The sequence below is a fragment of the Paroedura picta genome, chromosome 11, assembly GCF_049243985.1.
Source record: "Paroedura picta isolate Pp20150507F chromosome 11, Ppicta_v3.0, whole genome shotgun sequence".
Classification (NCBI taxonomy): Eukaryota; Metazoa; Chordata; class Lepidosauria; order Squamata; family Gekkonidae; genus Paroedura; species Paroedura picta.
Window position 1 is genome coordinate 13,938,671 of NC_135379.1, and position 24,655 is coordinate 13,963,325.

General features: G+C 43.0%; 1 protein-coding gene across 2 annotated transcripts in view; it reads left to right on the forward strand.

Moving 5' to 3' along the window:
- MKX (mohawk homeobox) overlaps positions 1-24,655 on the forward strand; it is a 66,494-nt gene that overhangs the window by 22,378 nt on the left and 19,461 nt on the right. For both annotated transcript variants that reach the window (XM_077303703.1, XM_077303702.1), the window contains exon 5: positions 183-518. In XM_077303703.1, coding sequence (XP_077159818.1) covers positions 183-518 — 336 coding nt within the window. The remainder of the gene's footprint in view (positions 1-182; positions 519-24,655) is intronic.

Genomic DNA, 24,655 nt, shown 5'->3' on the forward strand with positions numbered 1-24,655 from the left:
CTTGAGCCGGCTGCTGGGATTGAACTCCCAGCCTCATGGGCAGACAGCTTCAGACAGCATTTCTGCTGCCTTACTACCCTGTGCCACAAGAAGCTCTTACAAAGGTTTAATTATGAATACTTTAGAATTTTTTAAAGATTTACCTTATTAATGCTCCTTCTTTATGGGTCTTCTTTCTTCAGACGGTGAAAATCCTCCAAGAAGCCATATGAACGAAGGGGTATACAACACACCGGTTCATCACACCGTCATTAAAACTGAAAGCTCAGTAATAAAATCTGGAGTGAGGCCAGAAGGGAGCGCTAATGAGGATTACGTATCACCCCCCAAATATAAAAGCAGCTTGTTGAATCGCTACCTGAATGACTCATTGAGGCACGTCATGGCCACAAACGCGGCCATGATGGAAAAAACAAGGCAAAGGAGCCACTCGGGTTCATTTAGCTCCAACGAATTCGAAGAGGAACTGGTGTCTCCATCGTCCTCGGAGACCGAAGGCAATTTTGTCTACCGAACAGGTAGGACATCATTTCAACAGCAGTCGCTTTTTTGTTTATTGTTCACATTTGGAAGTGAATCTTTAGTGCTCCCCATGGTGCCAGGTTAGCTTTTCGCAGTTATGTGACACTCTTAAGTGAGCCAAGTGGTTGAAATGCATTTGCTGGATCAGCAACCCAATGAGGTAGGTCATCGTTACCCCAAAATACCTATTTGTAAACTGGAAATGCGAATGAAGGACTTCCCAAAGCTTTCCTATCATAGTGCATATGTGAAAACTGTTGTGCAAGTACAAAGTTGAGAATGTTATTTACTGAATGACACTAGTTTGGTTAAAATAGAAGGAATTGACGAATGATCAGGGCTCGTGTCTGGGGAAACTGGTTTTGCAATCTGCAGATCGCTGTCGGGTTTTGTGATCGACACCTGGAGAAGGGAAGTTCCTGACCCAAAACAGAGCAACTATCCTTCAAAATTGTTGCTTCCTCCAAGGCAGGCACAAAAGTATATGCGACCAAAATTCATTGTAGCTGGTAGATGCTGCAGAATTTGGGAGCCCAAGGAGGGAGCATTGACTCTTGAAAGCACATGCCCCCAAAATATTGTTGGTCTCTAAAGGGATGCAGGTTCAAACCTAGGATTAGAACAGATACTGTGGATACTGAAATGAATCAGTACATCTGTTTTTAGATGGAACCATGTAGGTGTTAGTGGCACTGTGGGCTTAGAAAATCTGCTAGGGTATTTATGCATGGAAGAGGAGAGGATGGTGGGATGGAATATTACAGACTTGAAGTTAGTAGATGATTAGTGCATCCTATACAGAGTCATTCTAGCCTAAATCTATTGATTTCAGTGCATTTAGACTGGAATAACTCTGCATAGAATTGCACTGGATGTTGTAATTTAGGGCATGTTTTTGTTTAACCCACGATATATACAGTTTACATGAGTTAATGAAATACAGCACTAAATATAGCCTTCCTTGGCTTTAGTACACTATGCTGGTGATTGTAGGTTTGCCCGCAAAATCTCCAATTTCTGGAGCAATATCGGTTTTATTCAGTATTTAAACTAGCCTAGTTTTAGTGCTCAGATTGATGAAGGCTCGAAATTTGGTGTTAGCAATTGGTAGACCTGAACCAAATACAGCCACCTGGATGGTGCTATCTGCTCTCCCCTGTTGCTAACCCTTGAGGCAAAAGATGACTAGAGCAGCCTTTTGACCATGGAGGAGCCCCTGAAATAATGTTTCAGGCTTCAAGGAGCCCAGGAAGTGATGTCAGCTGGCCATGCCTCCCTTCCATGTCCCCCAGAAGTTATATGTCACCAGAAATGACATCACCGCCTACATTAACAGGCAGGCTCAAGGAGGGCTGAGTGGGGGAGGTATAGGAGACGGTTTAAGGCAGTAGACATGCAGGTGTATAAACCCCGACAGGACTCACGATCGGGGGGGGGGGCAGTGAAAGCAGCTGGTTCCCTAGCTTGTGGCCAAGTTCATTGAGGCAGGAGGGGAAAGATTGTAGACCCCTGGCTGGAAATCCCTGGGCTAAAGGTTCAACCCCTTCCCCACCCTATACCTAATAATTCCCAGTATGCAATTTGTATATTTCACTACTGCTCTACATGCATGTATGTGCTGTCAAGACACCGCTGATTTATGGTGACCCAGATGGCATAGGGCAGGGGTAGTCAACCTGTGGTCCTCCAGATGGTCATGGACTACAATTCCCATGAGCCCCTGCCAGCATTTATTTTCCACTGTGAAAGCAGACGCAAAGTCATTCAGTTTCTCTACTATCTCCCTATCTTCCTTAGGCAATCTGTTAATTCCTTTGTCATCCAAAAGCTCAGCTAGCTGTTGTTGACAAATGCTTCCTCAAAAAAGTTTTAGCAATCTGCTCCTGCCTTGTTGTTCACTTACAGTTGTTTTGCAGAACCTGTGCTCTTTTCTGTTCACCTCATTTTGGAAAAAGTTCCACTTTGTAAAGGCAGCGTTTGCCTTTTATGGCTGCCTTGAGCTGGGTCAGAAAGTGCACAATCAACGTTTGAGCATATGGACCAGCATATGTCAAAAACTCTCTGTAGCAAACTCTTTCTGCCCTGGCCATAATGGGGGAAAGTACTCATCCCATGGAATGCCACTATCATCTTGTGGAATGTTCACCTCTTCCAAGAGCCACCAGGAATGTGGGTTCAGAGGAGCATTGGCAATCCACATAGTAATTCTTCATATGTGCTACAGCCAGTGCTGGGATTGCTAACCAATGAACGTTTTATTTTTGCGTAGTCCTTGTACTGAATATACCAGACCTTGGTGTGTCTTCTGCTTCCCTCTCTTTCCTTTGCAGTCCTCCTTGATGAACTTCTCTGTCATACAATGTCAACTCCAGATTTTGCTCTGATTATTCAAGCCATCCTTTTCAGTGACGGTGGCACAAGGCCACCAGTCCATACCAAGACTCTCCCTTCACAATGATTCACATGTATACTAGCTATTGAGGGAAGCAATGGAAACAAGCAAAAATGCTTTTAAGGTCAAGTACAGCTGTTGGCCTTGCCTTGTATGTATAATGAACCATGTCAGGAAACCTGATTCCATATTATAAATATTGTTCAGCGTCCATTGACTATTTCACTTTATTGCATTTTGTAATACCTGTCTGTCTGCTTCTGACTGCTTCATATGGGACTGGTTTTTATTGCATGCTTAATAGTGTGTGAAGCAGTGAATTCCTGGGCAAGTGGTTCTTAGGCTTTCTAAATAATTATGCTATGGCTTAGTCCATAACTAGGAATTGCAATCTTTTATGTGGAATTGCCAGTTTAGCATGAGGTGACCTGTTATTCTGCTTTTCCATGAAGAAGCTGGTTTTTCCTTCCATTTAAATCTCATAGCAACTCTGAGATGGATTAGACTCTGAGAGAGAGAGAGAGAGAGAGAGATGAGTGGGCCAGTGTCCCCCAGTGAGTTTCATGCCTGAGGAGGGATTTGAACCTGTGCCTCTCTGTTCTAGTCTGTCATTCTAGCCATTACTCTACTCTGGCTATCATATCAGTCCATCAGTCACCTCACAAGTCTTTCACAAAGAATGAGAACAGGTTATTCTCCTTTCTGTGCTCTTGACCGTTTATGTACTGGAGGTTCAATGCCAGGCTGTAGGCTGAAGTTTTAGTTGTGGCAGGTTGCCCCACCTCTTCCTGCACCCACATGGGGGATCATTTGGCCTGGTGCACCTCATCCGCCCCCATTTGTGCTCCTGCACAGGAGCTGGGGCAGTGAAGTTCCTAATGAGTAAACAATCCTTGTGAAACATATGCTTTCCCTCGATTCTATAGATCTCTTCATGCAAAGGAAATATCCATGTCATTACATTGGCTAGAGGTCCTCCTCAGGTGTATATTCTTAAAGTTAGAATCCTCCAGGAGAGCTCAATCTCCTTGTTCGTTTCTAAACTCATGGGAAAGGGGTTTCAGAGCGCTGTGTTGAAGCTCTACATCTTTGTGGATTTTTTCAGGTTGATAGTTTAAAGCAGGGGTAGTCAAACTGCGGCCCTCCAGATGTCCATGGACTACAATTCCCAGGAGCCCCCTGCCAGCAAATGCTGGCAGGGGGCTCCTGGGAATTGTAGTCCATGGACATCTGGAGGGCCGCAGTTTGACTACCCCTGGTTTAAAGAAAGAAGAAGGAATGTTCTGTTTGGTCTAGCCTCCAAGAATTCAGGCCTGGAGGGGGGTCTTCCATTTGGAGATAAAACTGCCACGCCTTTCTACAGTGCTCAAGCTGAGCCTAGATATTGTGTTTAAATTTTTTTTTTAAAGCCTTGCGTAGAATAGGAGCTGTGGTTGCATAGTTAGTGTTTCTTCGAGTGAAATCTCTCGGTTTTTGCATACTATTTTTCAACATTCCGAGTGCATTTGGTCTACATTACGTGATAATCGCCTGCCAAATTCTAGTTTTTAAAATGAACATTGTTCAAGTGAGCCTACGGTAACTGAAGACATGTAAACTTCTGGTTTTCTGTACTAATACAACTGGAATTCAGAAATGGGGCATAATCTTGAGTAATACAATTGTTACTGGACTCTGTCTGCCCCTTGCCTGCCAGCATTTTAGAACCGAGTGGGGAGAAAGGGACTTTTTATTAGGCCAAGGCAGCTGCACGATAAAGCACTAACGGGCTGAGCTTTTGGAAAAACAAGCAGCAAATTGTTACAGGAGCTTTCTAATCTCCCTGTTTTTATGTGTTGAGAACGCCTCCTACTTAGCATGCAGTGGAGCTTATCTATGGATATAATAAGCTCAGTTCTGAAAATGAAGCTATTTATTCAACATACTTCTTGCCCAGCGAAAAGAGGCACTAGACTAACACACAGGTAGGAGGGGGGGAAAGGACTTGTAGCTATAAATAACCCAGGAATTTTAAGTGTCATTTAAATAGCAAGAGCAGAATCCATTCTAAATACAGTTGATGATCTATTAAAGTTAAAAACCTTCCCCAAACAGACTGGATTTCAGGGGTGATATTACCACGAGCTTCATAAATACGTTGGCCAATTTAGGTTATTTTGTTCCATAGTGCATCATGAAAGCCATGTTTGTCTTCTTAAAATCCTCCACGGACATTTTTTGGCACGCGATGATTATTGAGAACTTTTGGCCATGAGAAAGCTAGTGGGTAATGTCAAAAGTGAGATTATTAATTTGTTCCCTGAATATTATTTAAAATATATATACACGGCTTAAGTTACAATACAAATACACGTAAATAGTTGCCTTTCCAAGCTGTTTAGGATCACAGTTGCTGTGGAACCTCAACCGGGAATAAGTAAATTGTATCACATTTTCAGAACTGTATTGTATTGATAGAATAATGATTTGTTCTGACTATAAACTGTGCTTGCGTGAAAAGTAATTTGGATCTCAAATGGCAATAGCTCTCCAAAAAGACCCTCAGCCCAGCCCAGCATTAATATCAACGGATTGTTATTCTAGCATTTTACTTGAGGTTTGGATCAGACTGCTTGGACACACTTCTGGTGTTGAAAATAACACCCTACAGTCTTGTAGGGATAACTGAATGGATTGGGTTTTTGTTTTCTTTTTTTCACTGTGATTCTTGGGTTAATCACAGAACCTGTAAAGCGTGTTCCTTAGTTATTAGTGCCTTTATCCAGCCTTGGAGATCCGTGCAGGCAAGCAGGTTTCTGGACAAATATCATTTACTAGATTGGGGCCTTGGATGCGATTTGGATTTATTTCCTCCCCCTTTTTGGCTTAGCTAGAAATGCATTAGAAAGAAACTTTCTAAAAGGGTGGCTACAAGTCAGAATGAAACACGAGAGAGGTATCTGAATCGTTTCTCCCCCTCTCACACCTTGGGTCTAAAAATATTCAGCACCAAACATGATCAGAAGATTCTGTTGCCAACGTAAAAACTGGAATTGCTTCCTCCTGGAATTTTGCTTGCATTTGGAAATGCTGTAAACTATTTCTCCAATTCTTTGTATGAGGGTGGTTTTCCCTTCAGGGGGCTCTTGCCTCGTAGGTATCGTCCATGGCCCACATTCTCTGGAAGCCCCATCAATTTCAATGATATTTATTTCCGTGTACTTGAGATTTCGTTTGGGCCAGGAAACATATAACGGAAGAATAAACAAGAGACTCCCTATGCAGGTGCATTTCTCTCAATCTTGGGCAACTGCAGAGAGTTCTCCTTCTTCAGAGACTTCGGGAAGCATTCCTTGTCCAGAAGATGCCGATTCCTAATGCAACTGAGCTCCAAAATCTTTCTTTTCTTTTTACTGGAAATGGAGCATTGAAATACATTTGTTCCTGTTTGAGGTTTCTGTGAAAGCCAGGATTCTGTGAAAGCCAAGAAGAGCCAAAAAGCTATGAAATCTCTTTGGTACCAAGAGGTATCCGTCTATTCTAGTTTGTGCAATTTAGCAAGATGAGGGTCTGCTTAGGGTCTGAGTGAGTCCCCTCAGAAGTATGTCCCATTTTCTGCAGTGGAACATCTTAAGACTGCAGCCTTTGATTGCAAGCCTTGGAAGGAGTAGATCTCAAAAAGAATCCTAGGCAGACCCTGAAGGTATTTGATTAATTTTAGTTGCTTATAACTCTTAAGAGTTTTGTGGCTTCTGGTATTGTTCTCACGTATTCCTTTACACTCAGTTTTCCTCCCCTGTGGCCTTGGGATGCTTCTAAATTTATGGGGGTCTGGCCTTGGATGTTTCAGTACTAGCAATACAAGCACCACAATTCCCGGTGGCCATAAGTAAAGGTTGGAGAACTCTGCTAACCGGAGGATGTTCTAAGTTTCTCGGTGCTCTTTCGAAAGAAGCCAGATATAGGTGTGTTGTCTTGCTGGCTTTTTGCCAGTTAGCTTAAAAAAGCAAAATGCAACGTGTAATTTTATGCAGCTCTATAAACTGTCTTCCGGAACCATTAAAAAAAAATCCTTGGCAAAGCTCCTCATGGCAACATTTGAATTGCATTTCTGTATTTGTGTGTACAAGATGTGTGGCCAATTGTTGTAAAGCAGGGGTAGTCAAACTGCGGCCCTACAGATGTCCATGGACTAAAATTCCCAAGAGCCCCCTGCCAGCATTCGCTGTAGTCCATGGACATCTGGAGGGCCGCAGTTTGACTACCCCTGTTGTAAAGTGAATGGGTAATGAAGACAAATCTTTGCAAAGTGCAAGGACAAACTTGCACGAGATGAAAATGAGAACCGGGATGCTAGACATGGCCTACAAAGGAGCATCCCTGGTATTTTTAGGACACACATTAGAAGATTGCCATGTCAGATGATTAAAGTACATTTTTAAGTGTTACTTTTGATTTTAAAAAGTTGTCAGTGAAAACTAACAAATGACAGCGATGTTAGGCTGTAAAATCTTAAACCCCTGGAAAGGTGGCAATGTATGCTATTTGAAGAAGTTAATACTTGACATCAGAAAATAACATTACAGACCCCTTTGTTGGAACCAAAGACTGCATATTATTAAAATAGGAGAATTAACACCTTTCAGTTTAGAACATGAACTATTGTCTGGTTGTCTATAAGGCAGCAAAATAAAAAAAAGTGATATGAATGCTTAAAACTGTCTGGCCAGAGGCAGTGTCCACACCCCCGCATTTACCAGGAGACCCAGGAGACCAGGTGGTCACCAGAGAAGGCAACAGGCAGTGAGATGCCAGGGAACAAGGGGTGGCCGCCCTTGAGCTGTGGCAAAACACAGAGGAAGCAGAGGGCAGCAGCAGGGAGGAAATGGCAAACAGGAACTGGTGTACTGGCAGGGAAGGGAGGCTAGAGGGAGAGCCAGTTAGCCCCACTGCATGCTGAGAATAAGGCAGGAGGGTGGGGCCAGAGAGAAAGTGCCCCACTGGCCACAAGAGACATCCATTGCATGAATCCTAACGGGATGGGGGATCGGAGAGCCCAATGGCTTCCCACTCTGACATAACCAGCAGGTGCAGAGCATGCTGGGGAGGAAGAGGGGGCAACATCCAGAGATGTCAGGAGAGTAACTGGGGTGCTGTGAACATGAGAGAAGTACGGGGTACTTGTAATCTCCCTCCTGGAGGACCCCGACTCACTGCTCTTAGACCCAGAGTCCCCAGGACCTGACAAGTGGGTGATCCATATGGGGACAATGACTTGTCCTCACCTGCACCTCCTTTCTCCAGCCTACCGGAAGCCAAATCTGCAGCCAGTGGAGCCTTCAACGTAACTTAGTTTTGTCAGTGGCTGGCAACTTGTCAGGGCAAATTAATGCAAGATTGGATGGTGCAACAACGGGAAGCCCAGGGCCCTATTATATGGGACATGTGCCACACTTGGAAGGTGACTCCCCCCTCTAGGGAGCAGAAATATCCCAGGCTGGAGGGTGGATGCCCACCTTCCAGCTCTCCAAGTTGGCTCCTGAGGACAACACTGAGGTGGGCCTGGAAGCCTTCAGATGGATGGCAGGGATGGCCCAGTAGCCAATGGCCCAATGGTCCTACATTCAGGGACCTTACCTGACCAGGGGGACTCAGGCCACTCTGTGAAGGATCCATTCCGAACTTGTCAGTGGGCATGAGGAGAGTGGCCTCATCTAGTCACCACAGAGCTGACAGAACTTGCCATGTGATGCCTAGTTCCAAAGACACTGGGCAAAGTCATCTTGGCAGAAAAGGCAATTTCTCCTCTCTACCACCAGTGGGATTTTGCAGTATTTAAAACAATGTTATGGCTATATCGCTATGGTGTCATAATATTATAACAATATTCCTGCTTTTGGTTTTTAAAAAACATCAGAAAATCTGGTGGGAGTGAAGGCCTCCAGGAAATGACGGAAAAACGCTGTGAGGAAGTTCCACTGCTACTGTGAATGCAAACGCATTTCAGCAGCAAAGACAGTAAAATGGGGAATGCCATCCTTTTATGGCACAAGGAGGAAGGGTACCTATCCTTTTTCCTGCTCATCCCCCCATCCCCAAATCAGAAGCTGGACTAAAGCCGGCAGTCATTTCAGCAGTGTAGCCCGAATAAAAGCCAAAGCAATTGGCTTTTTTTTTTTTGTCAGCTATACTGGTAGCTGAAGCATTCAGCTTAGAAATACCGAAGAAACACCTGTAATAAATTTTCTGTATTTGTTGTTTGTGTGACCTGAATGTGCATGCCTAATAGGGCTTATATAGGGATCAGCTCCAGTGGGGCAAAAATATATAATGGGGGGAAGAAGAATGTTAAGCATATCCCTGTACAATAAACACTGAAAAATGTGTTTATTGTGCCCATACCCCTGAGAAGTCCACATTTGGAGGCTCATAATTCTCCTGTGTAAATCATTCACTTAGTGTAGTAATGGGCATAAAACACGTAATAGCACTGAGTGTGCACAAAGCAGGCCAATCGAAGTGGTTGAATTAGTAAGGTGGAACTGCGGCTAGATGGCAGGGCATAAACTGCTCAGACAAAAGCTCCCTGTTCAGCCCCTGCCGTCTTGGACAGCAGGAAAGGCCCTTATTGGCCTGAGTTCTGGAGATTTTCTGCCAATCAGAGCAAATATATGATGTGCCTTATCCGGAGTCATATCATTGATCAGTCAAGGTCACTATCATCAGCTCCACGGCTGTGGCTCAGGTAGAGGTCTTTTACATGATCTGGAAATGCCAGTGACTAAGCCCAGAACCTTCTGCATGCCAAGCCCATCCCCAAAATAGATAACAGTGTGCTGATTGGACTCGAGATAAGAAAGCTTTTTATGCCTGACCTTTTGAGAAACCTTGAAACTGCACACATAAAAATCCCCACATTTCTTATTTTGTGTATCAAAACTGATATGAAAATATTAAAACTCTTTTCAGTTTAAGCTCTTATTTATTTATTTAATTACACTTTTAAAAGATGTTCCATTTTTAAAAAATATGGAGCTATTTGATACTTGAATGCCAGCTCTCTAGGGCAGCCTTTCTCAACTTTTTTACTGTTGAGAAACTCCTGAAACATTCTTCAGACGTTGAGAAACCCCAGAAATGGCACGATCGTGTAGCACAGAGGTAGTCAAACTGCGGCCCTCCAGATGTCCATGGACTACAATTCCCAGAAGCCCCTGCCAGCATTCGCTGGCAGGGGCTTCTGGGAATTGTAGTCCATGGACATCTGGAGGGCCGCAGTTTGACTACCCCTGGTGTAGCATATGGTTGGGAAGCATAGCAGAGTACACGCCCAATTGGGGCCCCTCCCTTTCCCACCCCTTCCAGGCCCATCATTGGCTATTTTGGGAGCAGGGTCAACATGACCATATATGATCATATCACCCGATAAATCAGGGGTAGTCACACTGCGGCCCTCCAGATGTCCACGGACTACAATTCCCATGAGCCCCTGACAGCTAATGCTGGCAGGGGCTTGTGGGAATTGTAGTCCGTGGACATCTGGAGGGCCGCAGTTTGACTATCCCTGCGATAAATGTTTACAAATTTTGAAGGTAAAGAAAAAATTAGTTAGCTCCCACCCATTTGGGAAGTCCTTCCAGGGCTGTCAAGAAACTCCAGAGTTTCTTGAAGCCCTGGTTGAGAAAGCCTGCCCTAGGGACCAATATCATTTTCATTAGCAGGACTCTGTTTAACCAAAGAATTTTGCACGAGAGATCTTTGTCACCTAGACGAGAACCAGCCAACACTGCATGAGCCATATGTTAACACTTCGATATTGGTGCTTAGTTAAACTGGAGTCAAGCTCACCCATGCACAAGAGGAAGCAAGAATATGATTAACAGAAGGTCCAGAATGTCAATTTTACGGTAGCAAGGGGGGGGGGGAATGTAGGAGGAATGTGTTTCTTGGCAGCAAACCTAAAGTAATGGGGAGCCCATAAAACCTTCATTTCTTTCTGGGAAAAAAAATGTCTGACTTGAAACCTCATACCTGGAATGGTGTTCTTGTGTGTTCCAGTCAATTTCCACAGCTTGCTGTAAATAAAACAACTACAGCTAACAATCTGGTAATTTTTTTTTTTTACCTGCTTCACTGTCTGTTGGATCATCCAGCATCCCTTCCCTAGTGTAATATTAGGCTATCACAGTGCTATACATACCACTGCATTTAAAATCGTATCACTATTTCCACTAAATCCTTTTGTTAAAAAAAAAAGAAAAAAGTCAAGCTTTTACAACCCAGCTGTAAAAATTCAGTCTGGGTTGAAACTTGGCAAAGCCAACAGGCTTACTCTCCTGCTTGCACTTAATGGATTTAGGCAGGTACATCTCAATGCTATCAATCTGTGCATTAATGTACTTGCAAATCTTCTGTCTTTGAAGGGAAAATAAAGCTAGAGGCACTTTACATGGGGTAGAGCCGCATGGAAAAATAATAGCTTCCCTTGCGAACTTGCTACAAAATTGATTTTTTTAAAGTTTACTTTTCAGAAAGTGCTGTATTGTTCAACCAGTGCCATTTCCCCCCATTCCTAGGCCTAGTCTGCACATAATAGATAATGCACTTTCAATGCACTTTAGAAGTAGATTTTCCTGTTCTGCACAGGAAAATCCAGCTGCCAAAGCACATTGGCCCTAGATAAAGTAAAAATGATCCAGATTTTTCTGTGAACTGCAATGAAAGTGAGTTCCAGGCTTTTCCATCAGTGTTCATTCTAGGTAAACTTTCTCTGTCTTTGGTGGAGAGGGCTGGTTCCAGGTTTCTGTAGGCCCGCCTTTTTCAACCTTTGACTGTGGAGGAGCCCCTGAAATAAAGCTTTAAGTGCCCCTGGAAGTGATGTCAGCAGGCCATACCTCCCTCTCATGCCCCCTGGAAGTGACATGTCACTGGAAGTGACATAACCACCCACACCGTTCATGTTCCCCCGACATCTTTACTACTACTACAGCAGCTCCAGCTCATGATGGCATGAAAGAATAGCAGGGGCTGAGAAGACAGGCCATCCCGCAACACAATAAATTCTCTCTCCTTTGATTTTTACACCTATGGCCTACCCTCTAAGTCCTATGGTGGGTATCTTGTGGCCAGTTCCATTACAGTAGGAGGGGAAAGGCCAGAGACCCACTCCAAAGCTCATGGGGACCCCTAAGGGTCTGGAGACCTCTGGTTGGGAATCCCTGCTGTAGCCCCTGGGCTATAACTTGGCCCCCTTTTCCTTTGTTTCATCCCCATTCTTCTTTTACCAGCATTTGAAATGCTGATTTTATGAGCTTAGGCAGATTGTGTGTGGGTGAGCAGGAAGGGTGATGATGATAAACACTGGATATTTCCGTGTATGTCTCTTGTGGCCTTTCCTTGCATACCAGGGAATTGCTGATTGCCACTGTGGGATGGTAGGTGAACTTCCTCCAATCCAGGCTGGATTCTGGAGATTTTTGTTGGGAGGATCACTGGGGCATGAAATTTGGGTCATTGTGGGTGGGCAGGTAGCAGGGGGTTGGGCTAGATGACCGTGGAGGTCCCTTCCAATTCTGTGATTCTATACGCTTCCATTTGACCCTTCCCCCTTTTTTACCACTCAATTTTTCATTTCATTTTTTTATTCTGGCAGGGAAACTATACAAATGTTTTGCTTTCTTGGTTACCTTTTATTACTTTATATACAACCAGAGAGAGAAAAAATGGCCTTCCATTATTTTATTTGGAGGGCTATTTAATATAATTGGCATCATTTGTGTAAAAGCGATACAAATGCTGATCTGGAGGAGTGTCGGTCTCAGTGTGTACAGAAGATTTCTCCAGTCTCATTCTGAGAAATTAAGCCAATCTATAAAGAAGAGTTGTTTTTTATACCCCGCTTTTCCCTGGCCGAAGGAGTCTCAAAGCAGCTTACAATTGCCTTCCCTTCCTGTCCCCACAACAGACACCCTGTGAGGTAGGGGAGGCTGAGAGAGCTTCTGACAGGACTGCTCAGTTAGAACAGCACTATCAGGGCTGTGACTAGCTCAAGGTTGCACATGGAGGAACAGGGAATCAAACCTGGCTCCCCAGGTTAGAAGCTGCTACTCTTAACCACTACATCACAATGACTGTCTACATCCATCCAAAATGCTTAAGCAGCTCAACATATCAAAGATTTTCATTTGGAACAATCCAGTAGAAAGAAGAGAATTTTATCATTCAGCACTGAATCAAAGGAGCCATACGAGGGGGGAAAAACACTTATGCTTAATACTGAGAAATGTGTCGCTCAGTTTCTTAAATGAAGAGTTATATCTTTGATGCAGTGCATTTAATCCAACACATATCACAATCCATCTGATGAAATGTTCGTCCACAGGAAAGCTGGAATCAAACTTGGTTGGTCTTAAAGGTGCCCCTGGACTCAAACTTTATATCACGATCCAGTTCTTTAATGCTAGATTTATATATATGTGCTGTTTTTAAAATGGGTTAGCATTCTTTTAAACAATGAAATCAGAGTCCAGTAGCACCTTTAAGACCAACAAAGATTTATTCAGGGTGTGTTAGTCTTAAAGGTGCTACTGGACTCTGATTTTGTTGTGCTACTTCAGACCAACTCGGCTACCCATTTGAATCTTATTCTTTTAAACAGTTGGCCATCTTGAGGGTCTTTCTGGATACAAACAATGGCTAGTGGTCTGTGGTAGAGATGGCAAGTTCTAGGTTTCCATCAGAAATGTGTATGTGAATAGACTGGGCACATTTTCCCCTGGTGCCTTGGTGGGCATCTTCATAGCTATCACCATGAAATAACAAAGTGGTCATTCTCCCCTTTACTGTATTGAGAAGTTTACAGTGGGAGAAAAGAGACACGGGTTATTTCATTTCGGCATTTGCCCTGCCTGCCCCTGAAGCCATGCTGGTGGTAGATCTGTAGCTCTGCAGACATATATCATATACCAAATCCATTGATCATAGAATCCTAGAGTTGGAAGGGGCCATACAGGCCATCTAGTCCAACCCCCTGCTCAACGCAGGATCAGCCCTAAGCATCCAAGAAAAGTGTGTATCCAACCCTTGCTTGAAGACTGCCAGTGATGATTGGTTAAAATCTTGGTCCTTTGATGATTGGTTAAAATATTGTCTTTCACTGAGTAAGGCTTTCCAGAGAAACGTCCTTCCAAGCTGGTTTTGAAAACTTCTCCCAGTGACTCAGAAATTATATTTTTCTCATCCCTGTGGCAGTTCTGCTAATATATTTTTGGCTGTTTTGGATTCTTTTTACTTTTCCTCTGAAACGGAAGGTTTATGTGGTGCCAGAATAGATGAACCAGTAGCCTTATCTATTTCAGCAAATCCTTTTTCTCTTTATAGGTTTGTGGTTTTGTGGCTGACTTCTCATCATTCTAAAAAACTGTTTATATGTTCTGCTGAATCTGGCCATTAGTCCATAATTTGGACAGCAGTGAGATGTGGTGATGGAAGCATTTGGCTGAAACTTAACATGTTTATTGCAGTGCATCAGTAAATCTTTAGAGGAGAGTTCATTGCAGAATCTGCATTCCATTGAAGCCGACATCAAATTCTCATTGGTTTTAATACGTCTGGACAGCAGTGTAAGAGCCCGCCGTTCTGGCCATATTTACCTTCTGCTTCGTGTTCTAACTGGCATTATGCCAAAGCCATAAAACATGATCTCCTCCACCAAGGCTGCAAGAACCCTTGACAGAATTCTGTCCTTACAGAAGATGGTAAAATGGACGCCACCCAAGGTTAATACCAATCCACAAACTTGTCATTCTGTGAAAAATTTGCCTGTTATGAAGACAGAGTGACAAGTATGTGGATCACCCAGATGCATCTTAAAAGTAGCACAAAGGATGATATTATTATTGTTAGTTTAGTTAGTTTAGTTTAGCTAGTTAGCTAGCTAGTTAGTTTCTTACCTGCTTGGCAAGCCGGATTGTGGCGGGTTACAGCATAATATGCCCGAATAGGAACGAATCTCCATCTGGTACCAAACCAGAAATAATGGCCGCCATTTCGCACTCTTCTTACATCCGGCGTGGTGTGAAACTGATTCCTGCCTCCTTGTATGTATGATTAATGTACACTATTCTTTCATTCAGATAGTTGCCCAGCTGTGAAGATTAATAACCTATTTCCAGATATATTTGCATTTATTTATGCCCTGCTCTTCTCCTCAATCATAGAATCATAGAGTTGGGCCATACAGGCCATCTAGTCCAACCCCCTGCTCAACGCAGGATCAGCCCAATGTGGGTCTGTAGTGGCTTTCAGCATCACGGTCCCTTTTATCCTCACCACAACATCCCTGTGATGTAGGTTGGTGTGTGTGAGAGAGAGAGAGAGTAACCGGTCCAAGGTTAGCCTGTAAACTTCCATGACAAATTGAGGACTGGAACCTTGGTTTCCCAGAACCTAGTTGACACTCATTTCACACTAGCCTTCCAATTGGAGATATATTATAGTGCACTTTTCTGTCACTATTTATAGAAAATCATAAATGTGTAAACTCTTTTCTGCTTGGCTTCTATGTTGATCACAAATTAGAAGCCGCATTATTGAACACTTGCAAAAAAAACCCCACCCTACTTACTTTTATTGAGTGTCCCGATTCGGATTGTAAATACTCTGCAGGTGTGTTGTCTTGCATTTCACTTTATGTAAAGGCAAGTATTGCATGCCCTAAGCACTGTGCAATATTCTGTATAAATCTTGTACACTGGTAATTCTTAGCTTTCACCAAGGGCAGCTACTGGTCAGATAGATGTTCAGTGGCTGATATGACAGCGTAGCTGTGAAAGGAGTACAGAAAATAAAAAATACAGCTTATTTAAAATTGGCAATAGCTCCTAATTCTTCCCTGTTGCCCAGTTTTACAGTAATCATGCCAAGAATCTTAACAGCATTTCAGAGACAAATGGCCAAATGTATTTTTTTCACACAGTACATCCATCAGCAATACACCTATCGTTGAATAACCTGAACCCACAAAGCTGCTGTCCTTCGTTATTGTATGAGGACTCATCCCAAGTGATTGCCTCTTAATGCTTCAGAGAATTGTCCAAGAACTCGAGCTAAGCTGAGAGGTGATAAGTTTATCACCACTGGATATCAACCACCGACTAATGGCTGTTTCTTAAATTGAGTCTCTTATCATTCGTTGGCCATCAACCACCAACTAATGGCTTGAACGAAATGGGTGAATTTGCCCTTAGCATAGCTCATACGCACTGGTAGTTATTGACAGGTTCTTGTCAGGGACTGTCTACTGGGCCAGGAGTTAAGTGTTCTTGTTTTGCACCATGTCGCAGTAGCATAGTGGCTTTCAAGCTTGCTTCCTTCCTAGGAGGAGTCGTAGCTCAGTAGCAGAGCATTTGCTTCGCTTGCAGAAGGTCCCAGGTTAAATTCTTGGCATCTCCAGTGCTGTGAAAGACCCTGGAGGGTTATGGCCAGTCAGAGTAGACACAACAGAACTTGACAGACCAGTGATCTGACTCAATAGAATCACCTTCGTGTTCTAAGGCAGGCTTTCTCAACCAGGGTTTTGTGAAACCCTGGGGTCTCTTGACAGGCTTGGAAACCTCCCCTGAATGGGTGGGAATTAATTTTTCTATGTATTTCTTAAATGTGTTAAACGTTTATCAGGTGATATGACCATATAAAGAGCCTCTTGTGGCGCAAAGTGGTAATGCAGCAGACATGCAGTCTGAAGCTAAGCCCATGAGGCTGGGAGTTCAATTCCAGCAGCCGGCTCAAGGTTGACTCAGCTTTCCACCCTTCCGAGATCAGTAAAATGAGTACCCAGCTTGCTGGGGGTAAAAGGTAATGACTGGGGAGTCTGCCATGAAAATGCTAGAGGGCGTCACCCCAAGGGTCAGACATGACCCAGTGCTTGCACAGGGGATACTTTTACCTTTACCTTTATGACCATATATGGTCATGTTGGCCTGCCCCCTCCCTCCCCAAATGGCCACTGATGGGTCTGGGGAGGGGCTCTAGGTGGCCATGTACACAGTTATGCTCCCAACCATATTCTGCATGATCACATCACTTCTCAAAGCCTCAAGAATATTTTAGGGGTTTCTCAACAGTTAAAAAGTTGAGAAAGGTTGTTCTAAGGCCTTAGCACCTTTTCATAGGAAATGCTCATTAAATATCTTTGTCTCATATGAACCAAATACTCTTTTGGAACATCACCAGTTGTGCACTGCAAGGCATGCTTAGTGTTGGTGGGGGAAATGAATCCCAGAGAATCTGCCTTTGCTGTTTTAATGTACTTCTGAAGAACTCTTAAGGTTTCCCAGGTTGCAGTTTTGAAGGATATTGCTCTAGAAGAGTCCTTTATTTTATATTCATTATAAGACACTTGCCATCTGAGCTGAGAGATTACTCCACCCATGCCCCAAAAAGGACCTGATACTTTATGGTTGTGTTTTTAATGTATAGGCAGTTTGTACCATAATAGCAGAAGAGTAGGTTTTTATAGCCTGCTTTTCTCTACCTTAATGACTATCAAAGCGGTTTGTTATAATCATACAGTACATCAGTCACATTCACATAATGCATCAGTCACCTTCCCATCCCCACAACAGGAGCCTTGTGAGGTTGGTGCAGCTAAGAGAGTTCTGAGATAACTATGATTAGCCCAAGGTCACCTAGGAGGCTTCAAGTAAAGGAGTGGGAAATGAAAGCGAGTTCTCCAGATCAAAGCAGACTGGTAGTGTGGCTCAACGTCTTTGAAGGACCTCTGCCACCTATGCTGCTGTTATTTATTCATTCATTCATTCATTCATTCATTCATTTATTCTATTTATATACCGCCCTCCCCGGATTCTCAGGGCGGTTTACATAAAACGTAGAAACCATACAAAAAACAATTTCATGATAAAACAGGTGCTCAGATGCTACTGCATCACAGGCGAAGAGAAATTAAGTGCTTACTCTTCTTTATTTGCAGAAGGGAGTTCCTAAGGTCCAAGCCACTGTGCATGTAAATTCATACAGATGGAAAATTTCGGTCAGGGACCCATCCGTTAGCGTGTGTTGAGTTCCACAAAGACTTTCTTGGAAATTGAACGTTCTTTAAAAAAAAAAAAAAAAGACATTTTAGTGTTAATTTTGAAGCTGATGACCTTGCTTATTTTAGCACAATAAAAGGGTTCTATTCCCCCTGTACCTGTCTAACTTCTGTTCTTCCAAAACTGCAAGGTTGAATCTGTATTCTAGTCATTCCGTTATTCACAAGTGGCATGCATCTGGAACACCGTCAGTTGCTTGAGAACTTCATCCTAGAAGCTCGGGGGGAAAGACTGTCTTAATCAGATATCCGTGATGCATAATCGAGTCACAGCATCCTGTGGTTTTACATTATCCTGAGGCCTACGAAGCCTGATTTAAAGCAGGAACTGTCACTTTTGTGGAAATAACGATTCGCTCTTAGAAATAAATATATTAACAATATAACTACATAGCTTGGCATTTGGGTAGCTAGCAAATTCTTCCACTGTCAACGAGTGTGGAGATCACCCGAATGTGCTATTTTGCTGTTTGGATAAGTATGGTAGTAGAAATCAAAGCATTTCTTTCTGGGTCTCATTCTGCACATCTTGGACAATGCGCTTTCAAAACACTTTAGAAATAGGTTTTCCTGTTTTGCATAGGAAAATCCTCCTTCATTGAACCAAATCGTCCGTCAGTGCACAATCAGTAAATGTCATATGTGTGTTTTCTTTTTTCAAACTAGCGTTCCCTCTCCCCACGAATTTCTTCCAAAATAACTGTGTCAAAAGTTAAATGAGAGGTTAAAGAAGTAAGAGACGGACACGAGTCCTTTGGCATTATAAAAAGAGACATCTGGGTAGTGCTGTAAAAAATGAGATGTCTGTGGTTAGTTCTCTCTGCAGCAGTAAAAGGAAGGGGGAAAAGACTCTCCCCTTCTTTCCCTTTGCAATTTTAGCCTTCGTTGAAGATCTCGGTGCTTCGGAGGTTGCCTCCATTCCTTTTACTGTACAGTTCGGCGTGAAGCTCAGCCAAAAGTCTGCTTGGCCATATTTTTGTCTGGCTCAAGCGAAATACTGATCTGACATTAGAATACTTCTCTTCTGGGCTTTCCTTCTCCACCACTCCCTGGGGAGCAATTTTTCAAGGGCAACCTGCTTGTCCGGCGCATGAACATGTGGAAAATCCACTGCTATGCAGTAATGGTTTTCAGATGGCCCTACTGTGGCTGAAAAGGGTCCCTCAAGCAGCCGCTTCTTCTACTGTAGCACCTCGCCACCTTGCCAAAGTGGGGGTCTGGAGCTAGCCCCGTATTTTCATTTGCATAGTGGCAAAATGTGCTACGTTGCACATACTTTATGGGGAATCATTTGACTCCAGCAAACGGAGTAAATTTTCCGGCTGGGGCTTTCGCTTAGCGGAGCATTAATGTGAGCCGTTGCCCCACCTTTTCATTCCAGCCTTGCTGCTAAAATATTGGAAAATGTCCGGCGGTGCCAAGTATCCACAAAGGCAATGGCAAAAGCATCCAAAATATTGTTCCACAAAGGAATGATTTTCACATATTCTTCTCCAAAGCACTCAGAGAGAGAGAGAGAGAGAGAGAGGCAGGGCAATGGGAAACGCCAGTCCCTGGTGGGACGAGAATGGGTCTTAAATTTCACACGGTTTCTATTCGGCTTGGTGAGAATGGCACGTCCGTTTTTTTAAAGGGCTTTTTATTTCTTAATCTGTAATTAAAACCAAAGTTTTCTTTTAATTTTAAAATGCTTGATTTGGATTAGAATAACGTGGAAGATTTCTACCCCCCCCCAAAAAAAAAACCTTCAGCGCAAGTTGCAGCAAATACGTTTTCTTTAAACCACGGAGATTCTTTGCCCTGCCAAGGAGACTGCAAATCGTTACTGTGGGCAATAGTTGACTGCGTTTCTGAACCCCCGTCGGCCAAGCAAGCAATGCTGTTTGCCTGGCGTTGTTTCTTCCCTTGGGTCCTATTCGTGAATGACTTAAACCTTGCGTATGATCAAATGGCGGGCACATAAAATAAAGAGGCAGAAGCTCTCTCAGTTGGGTTTGCTTTCCAGAAGCAATAAATTACAATTAACACGTAAAAGGAATGTGTCAGGCGAAGATGGGAACAGAGAGGAGGAAAATAGGAGTAAAAATGAAAATAAGCAAGACCAAAAAAACCTCCCAAGGAAGTCTGGAAAAAGGAGTGCATAATTTGGAGGAATCTTGAGACAAATAAAACTTTATTCCAGCCAGGTGGACTGGATATGGAAGGAAACTTTAAGTTGAGCAAGGAATGGGATTCTCTTAATATTTACCTGTGTCTTACCTCCTTCTTTAGCTCATGGTTGTGTACATAAGGTGCTCTCGGTACAATTTGCTTCTTTGAAGTACGATCCTAAGAAGACTATTCCAAATCCGCTGAAGTTAAGGACTCAAAAGGGTGTAACTCTGCCTGGGATTGCACTGCCAAGATCGCTCTTTCAAATACATACATAGTAATGTGTACAAATGCATTATTAATATAAAATATTATATAATAATATGGACTCATATTTTGCTCTAATAGAAGAGGCAGTCAAATTTTCTCTTACTTTTCCAAATGCGTACTAAACACTTTCTAAACAAATTCTATCCCTCTTGTAAATCCCAGTTTACTCTCCATCTTAACAGTTGTCTAAAATGTGAAGAAAAGTGAAAGATGTTCCCAGAACAGCACGCTCCAAACCTGGCAGTGGCTATACATATTTTGTTGCTCATGAAGATCTTGGCATTTAAGAATCAAGTGTGAGCAAAAATTGAATCGCAAGACTGTGCAAAGAGGTTTTCTCTCTCTCTCTCTCTGAAACGGCTTTCTTCCGTTAACCATTTTTTTAAAATGGGTTGTGAATTGGCTTGCTTTACCTGTTATTTTTAATAAAGTATTGAAACCGTATTTGACAATCCCGTATTCTTCTCATTAATTGTTGCCCATTGAAGAATATCCACAGTCCCCTGTCAGCCAAGTGTTGATAGAAACATTCCTGCCACGGTGTAGTTTCTATTCAGGATGTACTGCAATAAACTGACCACTGCTGCGTATGCTTAGTGTTTCCTAAGCACACAAAGACAGGGGTAGAGCCAAGCAATTTCATTCATTGTCTTTCTGGAGAAGTCCATTCATTTCAAAATCAACTGTCTGAATTAGATGACATTGCCATGTGTGTTTTGGTCAGGCTATCCGATGTGTTAAGTTTCAATATGGAGTAAATGTCATAGATCCGCATTGGACATTTTGCTGCCCCTGCTCCCAGGGCAGATAATCCCCTGTGTGGGAATAGGAAGAGGAGGAGCAACCCGCCCCGACTCAAACTTCAGCCTGCAGCCCAGCGCAAAACCTCCAGTGTGGAAATGGTACAGCTTGGAAAAAACAAGGATTTTGCTTTCATTTTTAGGGCCTTTTGTTGTAATAAGTACTGTGTACTGACTCATCCAGTCAATAAAAACAAGACCAGGAGCTGATTGTGGTTCAGATCATGAGCTTCTTGTTGCAAAATTTAGGCTTAAATTGAAGAAAGTAGGGAAAAGCACTAGGCCACTCAGGTATGAACTAAATCATATCCCTGACGAATACACAGTGGAGGTGACAAATAGATTTAAGGAATTAGATCTGATAGACAGAGTGCCTGAAGAACTATGGACGGAGGTTTGCAACATTGTACAAGAGGTAGCAACTAAAACCATCCCAAAGAAAAAGAAATGCAAGAAATCAAAATGGCTGTCTGAGGAAGCTTTACAAATAGCTAAGGAGAGAAGGGAAGTGAAAGGCAAGGGAGAAAGAGAAAGATACACCCAATTGAATGCAGAATTCCAGAGAAAAGCTAGAAGAGATAAGAATGCCTTCTTAAATGAACAGTGCAAACAAATAGAAGAAAACAATAGAATGGGGAGGACCAGAGATCTTTTCAAGAAAATTGGAGATATGAAGAGAACGTTTCATGCAAAGATGGGTATGATAAGGGACCAAAATGGTAGGGACCTCACAGAAGCAGAAGAGATCAAACAAAGGTGGCAAAATTATACAGAAGAACTATACAAGAGCGAGCTTAACATCCCTGATGACCACAATGGGGTAGTTACTGACCTGGAGCCAGACATCCTGGAATGTGAAGTCAAATGGGCCTTAGGAAGTCTGAGCAACAATAAAGCTAGTGGTAGTGACAGCATTCCAGTTGAACTATTCAAAATCTTAAAGGACGATGCAGTAAAAGTACTACACTCAATATGCCAGCAAATTTGGAAAACTCAACAATGGCCACAGGATTGGAAAAGGTCAGTTTACATTCCAATCCCAAAGAAGGGCAATGCCAAAGAATGTTCAAACTACCGCACCATCGCACTAATTTCTCATGCTAGCAAAGTTATGCTCAAAATCCTACAAGCTAGGCTCCAGCAATATGTGGACCGAGAACTTCCAGAAGTACAGGCAGGATTTCGAAGAGGCAGAGGAACTAGAGATCAAATTGCCAACATACGCTGGATCATGGAGAAAGCTAGGGAGTACCAGAAGAACGTCTACTTCTGCTTCATTGACTATGCTAAAGCCTTTGATTGTGTGGAGCACAACAAATTGTGGCAAGTTCTTAAAGAGATGGGAATACCAGAGCATCTTATTTGTCTCTTGAGAAATTTATATGCAGGTCAAGAAGCAACAGTGAGAACTGAACATGGAATCACTGACTGGTTCAAAATTGAGAAAGGAGTTCGGCAAGGCTGTATACTGTCGCCTTGCCTATTTAACTTGTATGCAGAGCACATCATGAGAAATGCGGGATTAGAGGAGTCACAAATTGGGATCAAGATTGCAGGGAGAAATATCAACAACCTCAGATATGCAGATGATACCACTCTAATGGCAGAAAGTGAAGAGGAACTAAAGAGCCTGTTGATGCGGGTGAAGGAGGAGAGTGCCAAAGTTGGCTTGAAACTCAACATCAAGAAAACAAAGATCATGGCATCCGGCCCTCTCAATTCCTGGCAAATAGAAGGGGAAAAAATGGAGATAGTGACAGATTTTATTTTCCTGGGCTCCAAGATCACTGCAGATGGGGACTGCAGCAAAGAAATTAAAAGACGCTTGCTCCTGGGGAGGAAAGCTATGGCAAATCTAGACAGCATCCTAAAAAGCAGAGACATCACCCTGCCAACAAAAGTGCGTTTAGTCAAGGCTATGGTATTCCCAGTCGCAATGTATGGCTGCGAAAGTTGGACCATAAGGAAGGCCGAGCGTCAAAGAATTGAGGCTTTTGAACTCTGGTGCTGGAGAAGACTCTTGCGAGTCCCTTGGACTGCAAGGCGAACAAACCGGTCAGTCCTAGAGGAGATCAGCCCTGACTGCTCTTTAGAAGGCCAGATCCTGAAGATGAAACTCAAATATTTTGGCCACCTCATGAGAAGGAAGGACTCCCTGGAGAAGAGCCTAATGCTGGGAGGGATCGAGGGCAAAAGAAGAAGGGGACGACAGAGAATGAGGTGGATGGATGGAGTCACTGAAGCAGTAGGTGCAAACTTAAATGGACTCCGGGGAATGGTAGAGGACAGGAAGGCCTGGAGGATCATTGTCCATGGGGTCGCGATGGGTCGGACACGACTTCGCACATAACAACAACAACTGACTCATGGCATAGCCAAGGGAGTGTTTTTTCCATACATAAATGAAAGATCGTAACATTTTTTCCATTTGTGGGACATGTTTGCTGCTCAGGTGCTATTGAACTGAACGGCAGTTGAGCCCATAGACTCTGTAAACAAATAGGCCAAGAGACCCACAACCTTGTTCATTGTTGCCAGTGAGTTTCTGAGTGACTTTAACATCCCTGAAGGATTTAATAAAATAGTCCTTCAGAAACTACAACACAGGGGCTAGGTATTTCCTTTCTGGTAACACAGGCAGTTAGGAAGCAAATACCTCAAGAGATTAGAGAATTTCTATGCTCATTCCTTGGCCTCAACAATTACAAGGGTATGCTCTCCATGGCACTGTGGTGCATTGCCAAAATACAAAGGTGTGCCCACATATTCATAAATATTAGATGATCTGTCAACTAAAAGGGCCTACCTTAAGGCACGATTTAACATCTTTCCCTCAAATGTACTGAAAGGTCGATTTTTACAAATTTCCTTTGAGGAAAGATGGTGCTTTCGTGGATGTAGAGTGCTGGATACTCCGGCCCACATTCTATTTGACTGTGTAAAATTCCCAAAATATCGCCAGCCCCTCTTGGAGTATTTCAAGAAATGTAAATTGGGTGTAAAAGAGAAACTTGCTGTCAGCAAGGTGTTGAATGGGGCGAATTCAACCCGTATTGTGAAGATAGCTAAATTAGAAGTTTCTAGAAATTTTTTTTTATTGTAGATGAATCAAGTAGCGACCAAATAATTTAGAGATGTAGTTGATTTCAAAGCTGGTGCTCTGTATATTGTTATCTCCACTTATATATTCCACTCTTTTACTATCGAATCTAGTAATTATGCCAATAAAGGTATTCTGATCTGAAATAGGCCAAGAGATTTAAGGCGGGGGATATATACTGATCAATATTTATCTCTCGGCTGCGTAGCAACTGAAGATTAGATACTGATCCATGTCAAGTGGAGATTAGTAGTTCTGGATCCACTAAGCCAGTGGTCCCCAACTTTTTTATCACCGGGGACCACTCAACGCTTGACAATTTTACTGAGACT